This window comes from Notolabrus celidotus, chromosome 3 (genome assembly GCF_009762535.1).
Source record: "Notolabrus celidotus isolate fNotCel1 chromosome 3, fNotCel1.pri, whole genome shotgun sequence".
NCBI lineage: Eukaryota > Metazoa > Chordata > Actinopteri > Labriformes > Labridae > Notolabrus > Notolabrus celidotus.
The window spans coordinates 9,333,766-9,349,107 of record NC_048274.1 but is presented as its reverse complement, the minus strand read 5'-3'; the positions used below and the strand labels follow the sequence as shown (position 1 = coordinate 9,349,107).

General features: G+C 43.3%; 1 protein-coding gene across 1 annotated transcript in view; it reads left to right on the top strand.

Annotated features, from left to right (window-relative positions):
* Positions 1 to 15,342, top strand: part of cbfa2t3 (CBFA2/RUNX1 partner transcriptional co-repressor 3) — a 37,513-nt gene that overhangs the window by 16,762 nt on the left and 5,409 nt on the right. The window contains exons 2-11 of the mRNA XM_034679466.1: positions 890 to 1,045; positions 4,995 to 5,236; positions 5,436 to 5,525; positions 6,121 to 6,302; positions 8,899 to 9,182; positions 10,467 to 10,552; positions 11,544 to 11,826; positions 12,247 to 12,315; positions 12,958 to 13,011; positions 14,712 to 14,902. Coding sequence (XP_034535357.1) covers positions 916 to 1,045; positions 4,995 to 5,236; positions 5,436 to 5,525; positions 6,121 to 6,302; positions 8,899 to 9,182; positions 10,467 to 10,552; positions 11,544 to 11,826; positions 12,247 to 12,315; positions 12,958 to 13,011; positions 14,712 to 14,902 — 1,611 coding nt within the window. The 5' untranslated portion in view covers positions 890 to 915. The remainder of the gene's footprint in view (positions 1 to 889; positions 1,046 to 4,994; positions 5,237 to 5,435; positions 5,526 to 6,120; positions 6,303 to 8,898; positions 9,183 to 10,466; positions 10,553 to 11,543; positions 11,827 to 12,246; positions 12,316 to 12,957; positions 13,012 to 14,711; positions 14,903 to 15,342) is intronic.

Below are 15,342 nucleotides of genomic sequence, written 5' to 3'. Positions count from 1 at the left end.
AAAAACACAGTCAACACCCTGAGCTTGCTAAATAATAGACCTGCTGCGTATTAATGTGGTGTGGGTACGAGGTAAAGACACACTGCATGTTTAGACCTCATGAGGCCTCACAGATTCAGAATGTAAGGCAGCAGTCGTCACACATGCTTGTGGTCGCCCTACATCCACCTCGTGTCATGTTTTCTCCTGGTGCCCTGCGCTGTACCATCCATTTCCTTCATGCTACACAGCCCGGCCTTGCCTTGTTTGGTCCTGGTAGGGTGTCTGGCAGAGGACAGTGAGGCTTCTGATAGCAGGACGGAGCTCTGCTGAAAGCCGGTCCACGCGGTGACGGACAGCAGCAGATCCAGCTGCACTTGTCACTGGCTGTCAAAGCGGCTGTCTGAACTAAGGGACGAGAGGGGACAGGCGGGGAGAGTGTGCATGGGAATATGTGCGTGCATGTGTTTTGTGTGTGTGTGTGTGTGTGTGTGTCTGGGGTTGGAGGTTACAGTGAAGGGGCACTGATTGGGATGTCAAAGCTACATGGAGTGTGTGTACGTGAAGGGGAGAGAGGGAGAGAGGGAGAGAGGGAGGTGAAGGGGGGTTTCAGTCAGCAGCAGCTGAGCGGGTGAGCAGGTGTTACTGTATGTCTCCCAGGCCCATGAATCTCCAACAAGAGAGACACAATACAAGTTTGGATTCATTTCCACTCCCTGCATTGATTTGTTTTGCTTCTTTTTATGGGGCTTTTGGTTTAAGGGAAACAATCGATGGCTCCCAGGTGAAAATGTCAGAGTCCTGCTCTTTAACCAGCTGTCTCCTCTTTGAATTTTGTGTTTTTTTTTACTCATGCAGAAGCTTCATTTTGATGACCATCTCTGTTCTTTTTCCTTCTTTCACATCACAGGTAGCAGAGTGCAGAAGGTTGGAACAATGCCAGATTCACCTGCGGATGTGAAAACCCAGCCCAGGTCCACCCCACCCACCATGCCTCCTCCACCCCCGGCTGTCAGCCAGGCAACCAATCGCAACGCTTCATTCACCCCAACTACAAGTAAATCAAGTAAGACCCTTTTTTTTTTAATCTTCCTCATGATTCAAATGACACAATTATTCTACTTTGTAGTATGAAACTACAGCTTCTGTTATTATCTTTATCTATAAACAAATATATGAATTATTTAGCCACACATACGAGTTGTTAAGCTTTATGATTTCTCTGATTTAAGATGATCTCTTTGTGCTGATGAGCCGTGTCAGCAGGCAGTCAAACAGGCAGGTGTGAGAAACACAGTAGAGTGGTAGGCATGTTGGTGTGTGCAGTGGAACCATAGCTGTGTGAGCTCTAACTCTGCTTTAGCATTGGAGAGGAAAGCCACATTTATGTATAGGAGCAGTATCCACATTATTGAAAACAATGCTTCTCTATGGAGCTGGCGTGTCTGGGTCGGATGTGATTTTGTCTTTAAGACCAGGGACTGAATAATCAGGTTTGCATTAAACTTAAAATTATTCATATTTATCTTCATGTATAGGTATCCCTATCATATTGACTGAAGCTATGCTGTACCATATTGATAACTAACCCCAAATAGCTACAGTAATGATAGGGCTTACATTTTTCCTATACATGAAGATAAATATGAATAATTTTAAGCTTAATGCAAACCTGATTATTCAGTCCCTGGTCTTCGGACATCATGGAAATGGCGCCAGTTCAGCTTGCTCCGCTCAGTTGAGGAGTAAAGCCACAGACTGTAAAGGAGTTTTTGCAGACGTGAATAGGAGCTGTGTGAATCTGTGCTCAATTACTCTTCCTCGCGGACGTAGATGACGTAATTGTTGTGCCACGCTGAACTGAAATTGAATTGGGAAACTGAATCTGAATTGTGCAAACTGAAATTGAATTTTTTATTTTTGAATTTAAGTAAAATAGAGAGTTGAATTTTCAAGTGAGTTAAATACAATTTCAAAGCAAATAAATTCAGTTTCAAAACTTTAATTTCAATTTCAAATCATGCTTTTCAAATTCAATATAATTATTCAATTTCATTTTCTAGTGGCACAAATCTCAGCCCATATTAAGATCATGCACTCAGTCAAATGTCACATGTTGTGATTGTGATGTCTAGAATTTGATTCCAGTCTAGGAACTCAGAACAATTCCGGGATTCATTTGGTGCAAAATGTTAAATTCAACCCTTTTTTTTAAATTATTGTTTACTAACTATGTTTTAGGGTTTTTACAAACCCTTCTGAAACTTTAAAAATAATTAATCTGTAAAGAATTTCACAGAAAAAAGCAGCTCCATATGTAGGACACCGTCATTTGTCCCTTCAGTTCAGCCGTCATGAACATTTTATACCCTTGTGCAAAGGAAGAGAAATTCCAAATATGCGTGTCTTCCCTGTTGTGGTGAACAAGTGTTGAAGTCACTTGTGTGTCAGGTGTGTGTCTCATCAAGCATATATCTGCGTGTGTGTGTGTGTGTGTGTTTTGCCCTTGCTAGTGGGACAAGTGTCTCTGAGCGCATGTGTGAGCGCGGCTGTGGCATTGTGTGTGTGTGTACATGTGTGTGTATGTGTTGTTTACCAGCTGGTTGGTTGGGTGGCAGTGCTGCTGGTGGTGGTGGTGTGTTCAGGGGACATCAGTCAGGGTGGCGATGCAGTGTGTGTAGACTACTTTCTTCCCTATATAGCAATGACAGGACCATGTTGTTTCACCTGTTGTGGCGGGTGGTCAGCAGTGCGGCTCTCTCCTTGCACCTCTCCCTCGCTCTAAAACCAGAACACAAGTGCTGCCTGTCGGGATCACATGAGTTAGTCCATATGTGTTCAGGCCTGTGACTGAGCTACAAGCATGCCTAAAAGGAACCTCAGGAACTTTTTCTGTTGAACAACTGAGCTTTACATCGCCTTGTTTACAAGCACGAATGTAGGGGATGATGTTACAGTGCAGACATAGTAAAAGGACTACGTTTCTGCAGTGTAATCATATCATACTTCAGATTCTGGGCCCAGTGTAAGTACAAGTATTTACTGCTGTAGTCAAAGTATATCATCATTTCAGCACAAGTGCAGATATTTCATACACTATGTATAGCATACTTGAGTTTAATTTAAGTATAAGTTCATACAAATCACAGTACAAAGACATGTATGTATATGCATGTTAGAAGCTAAGCAGAAGCCTTAAGTCTTGAAATATGAAGCCGATACGAAAGAGCTAGAAACTGTAGTTCCTTGAGTGTCCACTTGAGGCTGTCTGCACAAGACACAGAAGTTAGGCACTTTTGAAGTTTTTAAGGTTCTAGTTTGGTTTAATTAGGGACATGGCTGACTTGACTGACAGGTGTGCACAATGTAGCTGTTAGTGAGGAGGCTAAGGGCCCGCCTCAACTTCACCTCTTCACCTCTTGCTTGCTTAGCATGTAAGCATGTCAAATGTGGCGACCGCTGTTGGCAGGCTTGAAAATTTGCTTCAGAAGGTAATGGGCGACATCACAGAGACTAAGTCCATGTTTTCTACAGTCCATGATAGAAACACGTATATACACTACCAGTCAAAAGTTTGGACACACCTTCTCATTCAATGGTTTTTATTTATTTGTATTAATTTCAACATTGTAGATTCATACTGAAGACATCAAAACTATGAAATAATCTGGTTTTGCCATAATATGGATTACAACAGTAATCAAACAGGGCTATCCATTGTGTACTAACCCTACCTCTGAACAACACAACTGATGGTCTCAAACACATAAAGAAGGCAAGTCATTCTACAAATGAACTCTTGACAAGGCTCATGTTCATTAGAAACCATTCCAGGAGACCACTTCATGAAGCAGACTGAGAGAATACCAAGAGTGTGCAAAACTGTCATGAAGGAAAAAGGGGGCTACTTTACAGAATCTAAAATATAAAACATATTCTGTTTTTTTTTAACACTTTTTTGTTTATTAAATAATTCCATATATGTTCTTTCATAGTTTTGATGTCTTTGGTATTAATCTACAGTGTTTCAAATAATTAAAATAAATACAAACCCTTGAATGAGAAGGTGTTTCCAAACTTTTGACTGGTAGTGTATGTTGTGCAGAAACTTCAACCAGAAGCAAAACATATTTAATATCAGTATTCAAACAACTCCAGGGAGGATCACTGGATTTAAGTTTTAAAGAAAATAAGTGTGGTAAAGAGAAAACAAACTTTTTTTTTTGGGATTGTTCAAACACATATTTAATTTTTATATTATTGTGACCCTCTGATGAGAAACACTAGAAGAAAAAGAGTTGAGCCAGCACTTTCTGTGATCTCGCTCTGATGAAAAATCAAAACAGAGGAAAGGTCAAACGTGTGTTTATCAGCTCTGTGTAATTGTGACTTTGTTTGTGCCTGCATTTGGAAGAATATGTGAGTGATGATATATGTGTGTATGAATGCTGCGTCTATTCTGAACCTTAAAGCTGCAAATCTACTTTCAGCTGGTGGACATGTGTAGAGCCAGATTTAGCTCCACACCTGCTATTGGAATAAAAGTAACACAGGCCTGCTGGCCTATTTTTGGCACCTCTTTAACAAGTTCCCCTTATAGTTGTATCCTAGTGAGTGAGGGGGAGAGGGTGAGGAGCGGGGTGGAATAGGCTGATACAGGGTGGGAGGAGGGGGGGGGTTGTAGGGGGGGGAGTCAAATGGTACCACTTGTGAGACAGCTGAAGTTAAAGCGAACACACACACACACACACACACACACTCAGAGTCGGCACTCTGTAAAACTTGCACAAAATTGCACCATTAAAGTCACTTTGTGCATCACAGACCGCAGACTGGAGGCAAACTTGAGTCTACTGTGGGCTTAACTAATATATAATCTGGACCACACGGTCCGTCTCTATTTGCACGATGTGACTGCTGCTGCCCTCACCATGCCCCCAGATCTGTCAGAAGTCCATGAGGCCTAACTACTGACCCACTTCATGTTTCTCTTCCCTCTGTCTGTGTCTCTGCAGTGCTGAATGGGAGCAGCCACTCTCCTACATCACTGAACGGTGCTCCCTCCACTCCTAATGGCTTCAGTAATGGGCCAGCGATGTCCTCCACCGCCTCGCTTTCAAACCAGCAGCTCCCGCCAGCTTGTGGTGCCCGGCAACTGTGCAAGCTGAAGCGCTTCCTGACCACGCTGCAGCAGTTTGGCAACGACATATCGCCTGAGATCGGGGAGAGGGTGCGCAGCCTGGTGCTCGGACTGGTGGTATGTTTTCATCATATCCATGTAGGGTTAAACTACATCCATCTGTCCCTCAGAGTTTGGTCGTCTAAAGATTATACTTGTCTTGCAAAACAAACAATATATTGCTACATTAAGTAAAGTTTGATGAAAAGGATAAAAAATCTGAACTTCTGGGTCGTCTGTATTAAAGTTTAATATATTGTTTTCCTGTTTTTTGCAGAACTCCACTCTCACCATCGAAGAGTTTCACTCCAAACTTCACGAGGCCACTAACTTCCCCCTGAGACCGTTTGTCATTCCTTTCCTAAAGGTAAACACTTGTGCAATTTTTTTGTTGTAAGGTAGATAAAGCATGAGGATTAAGTTGACAAGTGTGCAGCTTTTGCATGCATTTCTTTAGCACATGCTTCCAAACACACATAGAGCTTCTGTATTAGTAACTAAAGATGTTAGAGTGTAGTACTGTGCAGAAAAGGGGGGGAGGTGCTTGTGAATGTCCATCGAAAGCAGTGAGTGAGTGAGTGTGTCAGACCCCCTGGCGTGCAATGATCCTCCACATCTGGGACATTGCAGCGATGGCTGCGTCATATCAAGCAGACAGTTCTGAGAGAGCTCTTTGACAGCACTGACACACACATACTCACACACAATATATACATAAGCCCACCCTGAAGAGGGAAAGAGAGACACATGGCAGAGGAAGGTGTCAAGGGACCTGTCTTATCTCATCCTGTCTCACCATCTATCACTTTCTTCTTTTCTCTCGCTCTAATCTTTTGTTATTTTATCTGTTGAGTTTCTAGCTCACCTCTCGTCTACTTAACACTCTTATCTAAATTTACATCACTTCAATCAAACAACTTATTCCATCCCTAATCCAGAGATGTCTGTTTTTACCTCTGCAGGCAAACCTGCCCCTGCTGCAGAGAGAGCTGCTGCACTGTGCCCGGTTGGCCAAGCAGACTCCAGCTCAGTATCTGGCCCAACACGAGCAGCTTCTCCTGGACGCCAACGCCAGCTCGCCTCTCGACTCCTCTGAGATCATGATGGAGATGAACGAGCACGGCAAGAGGAGAACCCCTGACAGGTAACAAGCAATCTTCTCTTTAACACAAGGGAGCACACAAAAGCAGACTCCAGATGGACCGTGGTATATATGAATTATTTTAAGGTATTTCAGAATGCCAAGCGACAAGAGGAGTCTATAAATCCTCTGTGCGGGAGGCGGAAGTCTGGACAGCCCTGATGCCAGGATGAATCTGCCAGCTGTCTGAAAGGGAGGGGGGGATAAATGCAGAGTAGGAAAACACAGATTGTCTGAAAGAGGAAAAAAGAAGGAGGGAAAGAGGAGGAAGTGAAGTACAGTAGATGTCCTCATCACAACCTCAGGACTCAGTCTGTCCCCGCCACGCTCTGCAAGATGATGACACAAAAGAGAATTAGCAGACACTTCCTTTTCTTTCCTTTTTCTGCCTTTGTCTCTTTCTGTACTGGCACCATCCTTCTTTACCTTTCTCACTCTTTCTCTTTCTCTCTGACTGCCTGACCTGCGGGTTCCCAGCAGCTGTCCATATGTCAGGGATGTGTCCAGATGGTGATGTGCTGACCGTAACACTGAGCACATCGTGAGCGAGGGGGTTGTGGGGAGGTGAGCACGTGGTGCTGGTGGTGGTGGCGGTTTGGAAAAGACTAGAGGTTGGAGCTTGAATGTGCAATCCCACTGTAATCCGCACACCTCCGCCTCCCGACCTGTGGTGTATACACAGCGGGTGGAGCTCGTGGAGGAGGAGGGGGAGGGAGGGCAGGGGTCCGGCTGGGGCAGGGCCTACATAATGCCAGCTGTTCCTCTGATTTTTCAGATACTAGAGCAAAGGATGTGTACGAGAATATCCAGCACACACAAACATACACAAGGATAAATATGATCACACACACACACACACATACATCATCTGCATGGGGCAGCGCTGCATTTATTCGCCTTTGATCCCCTGGATGATAAAGAGTGATTTCTATCCCGATGCCTGCCTATTGCCATCCAGCTAAACAGATTAATATCAACACTCCCATTTAAACTGTCCAGATGGCTTGAGAACAGACTCACACACACACATCCACACACACACACACACACATCCACTCCCTTGAAGCACACAGACACAAATGAGTGTCACTAAACATCTGCCAAACGCACAGCATTCAGCCCATATTGCCCCTTAAGCCTGAGAGCAGGGTGGGAGGGAGAGGGAGAAATACTTGCAATCTAAGAGTAGGCTGAGGGATATTCAGATTAAGAGCTGGAGACGCGTGGTGTACTGTTGGACTTGGCTTTGTTTGATACATATGGCGTACAGCTGTGCTAAAGCTTCAGAGGACTGCTGCAGCGCTGTAACTGAACAACAAGCAGCTTTTTAAGCGGAAAGCGTCAGTGTGTGTGTGTGTGTGTGGGTGTGTGTGTGTGTGTGTGTGTGTGGGGGGGGGGGGTTGAAAATAGTGTTGTTTCTTTGCTAATGCAGGTCAAAACACTCAATTCCATGATCTTAAATAAATGATTAGAGTGGAGTTTTTATTTTTATCCACAGATGTTCTCGTTGACCAAACACTTTGATTAAAGACTTTGATTTCATTGATTTAAAATGATGTATGTTTACAGTTTTTATAAAATAGTCCCAGTGATTCAATGTCACCTTTAAAAACGAGGCAAATGTCACAACTTTGAACCCTGCTGCTATCATCACCACCGCTCATGGTGTAAGTGTCTTAGTAGAGATCACTAATCTAAAGTACGGTCTATTGTGTCAACGAGTAGAAGCAAAATGTGTGGGAACTCTTTTCTGTGGATTGATTTAACATGACGTGTGATCAGTTTGCCTCTGGCGTCACTCATGCTCGTAAAAGTTAATAACCGTAGTCAAGGGGTTTTGACCAATCAGAATCAAGCATCTTACACAACTGGAAGATCAGTAAGAAAGCAGAGTAGTAAGTTCTCGTAACTTGTTTCAACAGACGCATGAATCTGTTTTTTCTTTGACATGTTCTTCACAGCAGCCCTTTTCTTGATATGATTTTTTAAAAAGGCGTTTGAGTTCCTTGCGGGGGCATGTTTTCCTGAACCATGAAGTAATGTTCTGGCGCTGCGTTTTTAGCCCTGGCAAAGCAAGCTTACATTTTCACATTACTCATTGTGGTCTGGCGAGGACAGAGAACTCTGCTGAGGGAAAGATGGAGCAGGGCTGTGCAAAAGTTCACTGTCCTCCTTTTTCAAACGGTAACAGGATGTCAAAAATCTGTCTCTGAATAAAACTACATAGAGTGGATAAATGACTCGTAGTTGTAAGTATTTTAGTAAATGAGGGTTTTCTTTGAAGATCAACAACACTTTCTGATTGTTGCAGCGTTTATGTGAAACAGCTGAATGAGTTATTGGTTGGGCATTAATGGAATAGCGGTTAATGTGGTAGTGGAAACAGTTTATGAGATGACGTCTGGCTGTGTAAGGCTGCTGCAAATAAACGCTGAATTTTGCAACAACTCTGTTTCATCCATTTGAACTTTTTATCCATTACTCATCATTCTTTATCAGATGTTTAATGCCTTTAAGCTCCTTTTCGAACTACCTTTTAAATGCTTTTTACTGCTTATCATGAGTAATAATTTTTAATTCACTCCACCTTCCTCTACAGGACCAAAGACAGCTCCGACAGAGATGGCATGCACCCTGAGCACCTAGCCAAGAGACCCTGCACCATCAGCCCGAGCCAACGCTTCAGTCCCAGCACAGGTCTTCCTGCTCACCCACCTCCCAATGGTCTCACCACACACCCTCCAAACGGCCTCTCCCACCCACCCAACCCCCAAATGGCACCCCAGCACTATCGGCTAGAAGACATGGCTTTGGCGCACCAATACAGAGACGCTTACAGACACAACGAGCACCGCGAGGTCCGAGACAGACACCGGCAGACAGGTAAGACAGCTCAGATGCATCTATAGGTCTATAGTCCTCAGTTATGTGCTCAAGCTTGTGTTTATGTGGACGGTGTGTATGTGTAGAACAAAGGCCAGTTGTCGGTGCAGTGCGATAATCCTTGTGGCGGTGCGTCTAAATAAAGACCACAGCCATACATACCCATGTGCTACAACTGTGGCAACCATGTATGCCTTTACTCTGCTTTCCCAAAAGGAGAGAGGTGAATTCTCAGCCTGACTGTCTCACTGATAAGACACACAGTTATGGAGTAGGCTGAGAGAGGCCAGAGAGCTTCCTGCTTTTATGCACCAAAACTCAGGAACTCTCTGCTTCTTGATATCAAAACGGCAAGCTCTCTGGGTGTTTTTAAAAGTTGACTAAAGACTCTTTTTAGATTGGAGTAATTTAATTTTAGCCCTGGACTGAATTATTATTATTATTATTATTATTATTATTATTATTATTATTATTATTATTATTATTATTATTGTATATTTAGTTATTATTTTATTTATCATTTATTGTATTTATCATTTATTATTATTATGTATTAATTTATTATTATTATTATTACTATTGTTTTTTGTTTATCTATTTATTATTGTTATTATTATTGATTTATTTATTATTATATTTATTTGGTTATTATTATTATTATTATAAGTATTATTATTAGTGTTATTATTTCAACATTTATTTTTCCTATTTATTTATGTATCTATTTATTTCTTGTATTTATCTGATCCTTTTAACTTTAACTGATTTTTAATTTTGCTTTATATCATTATTTATTATATTAATTTTATTGTAATGATTTATTTCATTTTTTTCATTTTTTTATGATTATGTCTTTTATTATTTTACACAATTCTGTTGTTTTCTGTCTATATATGCATGAAAGGTAGCCTTTGAATGGTTGTTTAATTTCTGGGTTAGGGTCAAAAACAATCCTTCTGTCATAATATCAGGATCAATTATAGATGTTATCTTTTATTTCAGCTCTTACTTTGAATGTTTTTGATGTACAAGCTGCTCCTAATTATTTGTGCTGAGTGGGATCAATAGTCGTTTGAATGAGTGATTACGATGTGGATGTCTAATGTGAGGTATAATTTATTTCAGGACTCGGTTTGTGGTTAGAAATTTTGCCAGTTTCCTTTATTAAACCCTGCTTCCTTTTCCACTGTAGCTCAACACCTCTTCTGCACTCGTTCAGTATTTATTAAAGCTCAGTGACAAACTTTATTTGTGTTTAACGTGACGTATACATTTGTCTTTTAGCTGTGCATGGAGCCCGCCAAGAGGAGGTCATTGATCACCGTCTCACAGATCGAGAGTGGGCAGAGGAATGGAAGCACCTTGATAATGTACGTATCAGATTGATCGCCGTGTTTATCGTCAATTACTCCTTTATTCTGTCTGTTCACATCATAAAGCAGTCGGACAAAAGAGGCCTTAGGTCATCAGGTGATTGGAGTTAATTATAGCGGTAAAGACAGCGTTCAGATGCCAGAGAGTGAAGTGTTGACAGGCAGAGAACAGCCTCCATCCAGGCTGATAGACAGCTGATCAGGAGATGTGTGTCTGTGCTGTGAATCAACAACAGACAGACACCTCTCCGTCTTCCTGTATCCGACTCCATGAAGACAAAATCATGTACACTAGACACAAGCACACACATATGCTCACAGACAGACACGCACACACTGAAAACTAGGCCCCAGATGGAGCTTGAGACCCAGCAGAGAGCAGCTCCAGCTGGGGAGAGCAGCTGAGACAAGAGCTGCAGTCATGGAGAGAACCGGCCAGGCCTGGACCCCTGCCAAATTAGAAACACTTCAGTGAAATAAATATAGCTTACTCAGAGGGGAGGGAGGGGGAGGAGGAGAGGAGGCAGAGACACAGAGAGGGAAAGATGAATGGGAAGAACGATATGGATTGAATGTCAAGCATGCTAAACCCATTTAGCAGGACTGGACCGGGTCTGGAAACACAGGCACTGTGGAAAAAAGTGACACTGTTTACTACGGGGGGAGGAAAGAGAGGGAATCTGTCGAGCTGGCAGAGAACGGAGCAGAAGGGTGGAAGGAATTGGCTCAACTTTTTTTCATCAGCAGCCCAGCTGTTACATTATGGTTGTTGTAATGCTCTTAGACATTGAAATTCACTGACAAGCACACAATCCATGAACGGGGAGGCAGAGAGGGAAACACAGCCGCACACTAACACACACGTCTGCTACGTGGTGTCAGATAGAGAGTGTTTCTATAGGCTGCTGGGAAAAGCAACTCCCAGGGTCCAAATATGTCTTCATCTAGAGATAAGTAAACCCTTGACTCATGCTCTTTCCCATTGCAGCTCTTGAACTGCATCATGGACATGGTGGAGAAGACGCGCCGGTCTCTGACAGTGCTGCGCCGCTGTCAGGAGGCTGACCGCGAGGAGATGAACCACTGGATCCGGCGCTACAGTGACGTGGAGGAGATGAAAAAAGGTGGGAGCAACGGACAGCACTGCCTTCCTCCTCCTCCTCCTCTTCCTCCTACTCCTCACCACAACTCCTCCTCCAACACAGCTAGCAGCGAGTCACTGCCCATAGGAACGTCCTCGGCTGCTGAAAGGCAGACAGGCAGACAGACAGGTAGACAAACACACGCAGGGTTTGTTTGGCAAAGTAAAACACCCGTAGTGAGGCAGAGCTGATTTGAATTACTGGAAATGCCAATTTACACATAAAGAGTTGGTTTGATTATCATCATTTTTCAGCAAATGTACAAATTTGAGCTCATACTGTGAGGCAACACAAATCTGGATCTTTAACCACCTGATTGCACCCTCATGCTTCCAGCATGCTTATTCATAATTAACATTTATTCACTTCAAACTCTCAGATTTTCTTTCCTTTCCACAAACTGCAGAAAAAAGTGGATTAAAATGATTTACTGATGTTTGCACACTTATAGTTCTTTAAAAAATAGAGAGATAGATATCATGGGTGTTTGTTTTTCTAGATCAAGAGTTTAATTGTGTCTTAATGCGTGCGTCATGTGTGTTTCCACAGAGATCCACAGAGACTTCTTACATAGGCCTCCCTCAGGATATCTGCCAGAGGAAATCTGGAGGAAAGCCGGTAAGAGCCAACATCCCCCCTTTTTCCTCTATTGTCTACTGTATGATTGACCTCACACACACTCACAAAACACACACACACAATCGCCATCATCAGTCATCAGGGCTACCTCGCCCGCACCACAGAGACAGATAGATCAGAGGCCTTACAGCCGCAGGTCCATCAGGGCAGAGGATTGGAGGCCTTCTGTGTCATTAGGGCTAAACGCCCTCCATCTGTCACTGCTATGAAAGGCAACTGCAGTTAAAGTTGCAGTGAAAATGCAGTCACCTGGTCTGAGAGAGGCCACAGCAGCACAGCACAGGTGGAGCTTAACTGGTCTCCTTTGTTCTAGGAAGCACACATTCTCCTCTGTCTTCATTGTGGTTGTCTTTTCATGCTTTTGAACAAACTTTGCACCAAAAGATATGAGCGTTGTTGTCCTGCAGGGGCTTCTTGTACAGTATACTGCATGTTAGATTGGAGCCCATTCCAGGAGTCATCAGGCTCAGCCCTGGTTCCACAACTGTCTCCGTGCTATTATGTTGCAGTCATACTTCAATGCCCTGCGGAGGGAAGACGCTGCTGTTGGCAAAATACTGTGCTGCATTTTCACTTGCAGAAAAAAAACAGCTCTTTTAATTGCAGTTGTTTTTCATGCAGGTACTACAAGCATCCCGATCTCCCCGGCTCTAAAGCACCTCCAAAACAGGCAGGGTGAGTAAAATATCTCACTCACAACATCTCACCTCCAGTGTGTGTGTATGTGTGTGTGTATGTGTGTGTGTGTGTGTGTGTGTGTGTGTGTGTGTGTGTGTGTGTGTGTGTGTGTGTGTGTGTGTGTGTGTGTGTGCCTGCGTGTATGTGTGTCACCTCTATCTCAGCAGCCAGGTAGTCTGCCTGCTGTAGCAGCAGCACCTCTTGGTTTTAATTAAAACCAGACACGTATTCTCTGGTCTGGTTCAGGTTGAGAGACTGCCGTGCTTTTGAAAAATAAGATCTGAAGTGTGAAAAAGCAGACAGAAATAACACGTCTCAGGGACTCGCCAAATCCCTGTGGAATTAAAACGTTAATATTGCTGCCCCCGTGTTTTCCATTAAGTGCTAATTGCCCCAGCATCTGCTATGCAGTCTCCTTGATAAGAATTAATTAAATTTGCAAACTAATCTTAGTGGTGCATGCATTAGTCCAGATAATTGAGAATGCAGATAGTGTTTGCAAGGGAGTGAAAAAGGAGGGGGAGGAGAAGAAAAATGAACTATGAAAGAAATGAAGGATAAAGGTGGAGATGCAATGACAGGATGAGAGAAAGCATCCAGACATGTGTGTGAATGTGACTGTATGTTGGCAGCATTGACTAACTTTTAAACATATTAGCATAGGAATCAAGCTCAGACATGCACACACAGACGTGCACATACACACAGCAAAGTGTGCAAAGGCTCCCACACTGCCTATCTCCGTGCACAGTAGTTTGGAACAACTGGAGTGGAGCGGCAGGGAAAAGTGACAGTTATTTATGAGCTCCCTCTCAAACAAACACTGACTGGAGGAAATCGGGAGCAGTGGAGAGAACAATATCAGTCTTACCTCCTACTTGGTTGGCCTAACGCACCTGGAGAGCCACTTATATGTGTGTCCCAAAGTGTGTGTGTTTGTGTGTGTTTGTCTACATGTGCAGGAGAGAGTAAAAGCATTTAATCTTTAAAGAGTGTTTCAGTCTTTGAGAGCAGAAGAACATGGGACATCATGTTAGCCGTTCATCATAAACGGCAGATATTTGCTTCCTATTCGTCAGGTGTTTAATGTCCTATGAGGAATCATGTGCTGTACATTTGTTATGAATTGTGAGGTCAACAATGAAAGATGGTAGAATATGATTACTCATGACTAACTGAGGGGGGACTACAGGAAGTTTCTATTTCAGTCAGCCATCTGGACAGGAGTCCACACACCTGCCTGTTGTGAAAACGTAGCTTCCTCACTCCTTGTGCTGAGAGAAGAGGCCTTGCAATAAAATCAACAGTATACGAGGCCCTGCAAGCACACTCATGGTGAAATGATTCCCCGTGAACTTAGTCTGACAATTTCTAATCAATGATTCTCATGACAGAAGTAGAATCGTGCAAACAGGGAATCCTAGGAAAGCAGTAAAGTTGGTGACAAAACTTTGCAGACATCTGCTGTTCTCAGCACTGGAAATGATTGTGGCCAGACGTGTTTGAATTAATTATTGAAGTCTGGCTGTTTCCCTTTTCTGGCAGAAAGTTTTAAATCTTGGATGATGTACATCTGTTCGCCGAGATACAGCAAGTTGGCAGCTTAAAGAGCTTCAATAAAGGATGACAGAGCAAGCGGGAAGGGACGATGGTCACATGCACTAACACCTCTCTCTCTCTCTTTCTCTCTCTCTCAGAGGAGGCTGTGAATGAGGTGAAGCGACAGGCGATGTCAGAGCTGCAGAAGGCGGTGTCAGACGCAGAGAGGAAGGCTCATGAGATGATTTCAGCAGAGCGCTCAAAAATGGAACGAGCTCTCGCTGAGGCCAAGAGACAGGCATCTGAGGATGCACTGACAGTCATCAACCAGCAGGAGGACTCCAGTGAAGTGAGTGTCACAGACCCCCCACACTTTCTGTCATCCGCCCTTCACTTTGCCTCTTAAGTCTGTAACACAGTCCCTCACTGTTTTACTTCTTTGCACCATCCATCACCCATCAGTTTGTCTCCTTACCTCCTAAGTTACTCTATTTTCTGTGTTTTCTGTGCAGCTGCTTGCTTTAGATTTTTTTGCTGCAACATGTTGTCATCATTATTGCAAGAGCAGTCCAGTTGTCTGCATATATTAAAGTAGACAGAGCCAGATGGTTGGAGCTGGGTGCCAGGCTGAGGCCATTACAGAGCAGTTGACCACCACCTGCTGGTAACACAGACTAGTGGTGTTAGACCGGGACTTCAGGACTTAGAACAAGTCCTTGCAGCAAAACATGAAGAGCAGAAAAATAAACTAAAACATAAAAATGATTTATTTCATATTTCCTATTATTT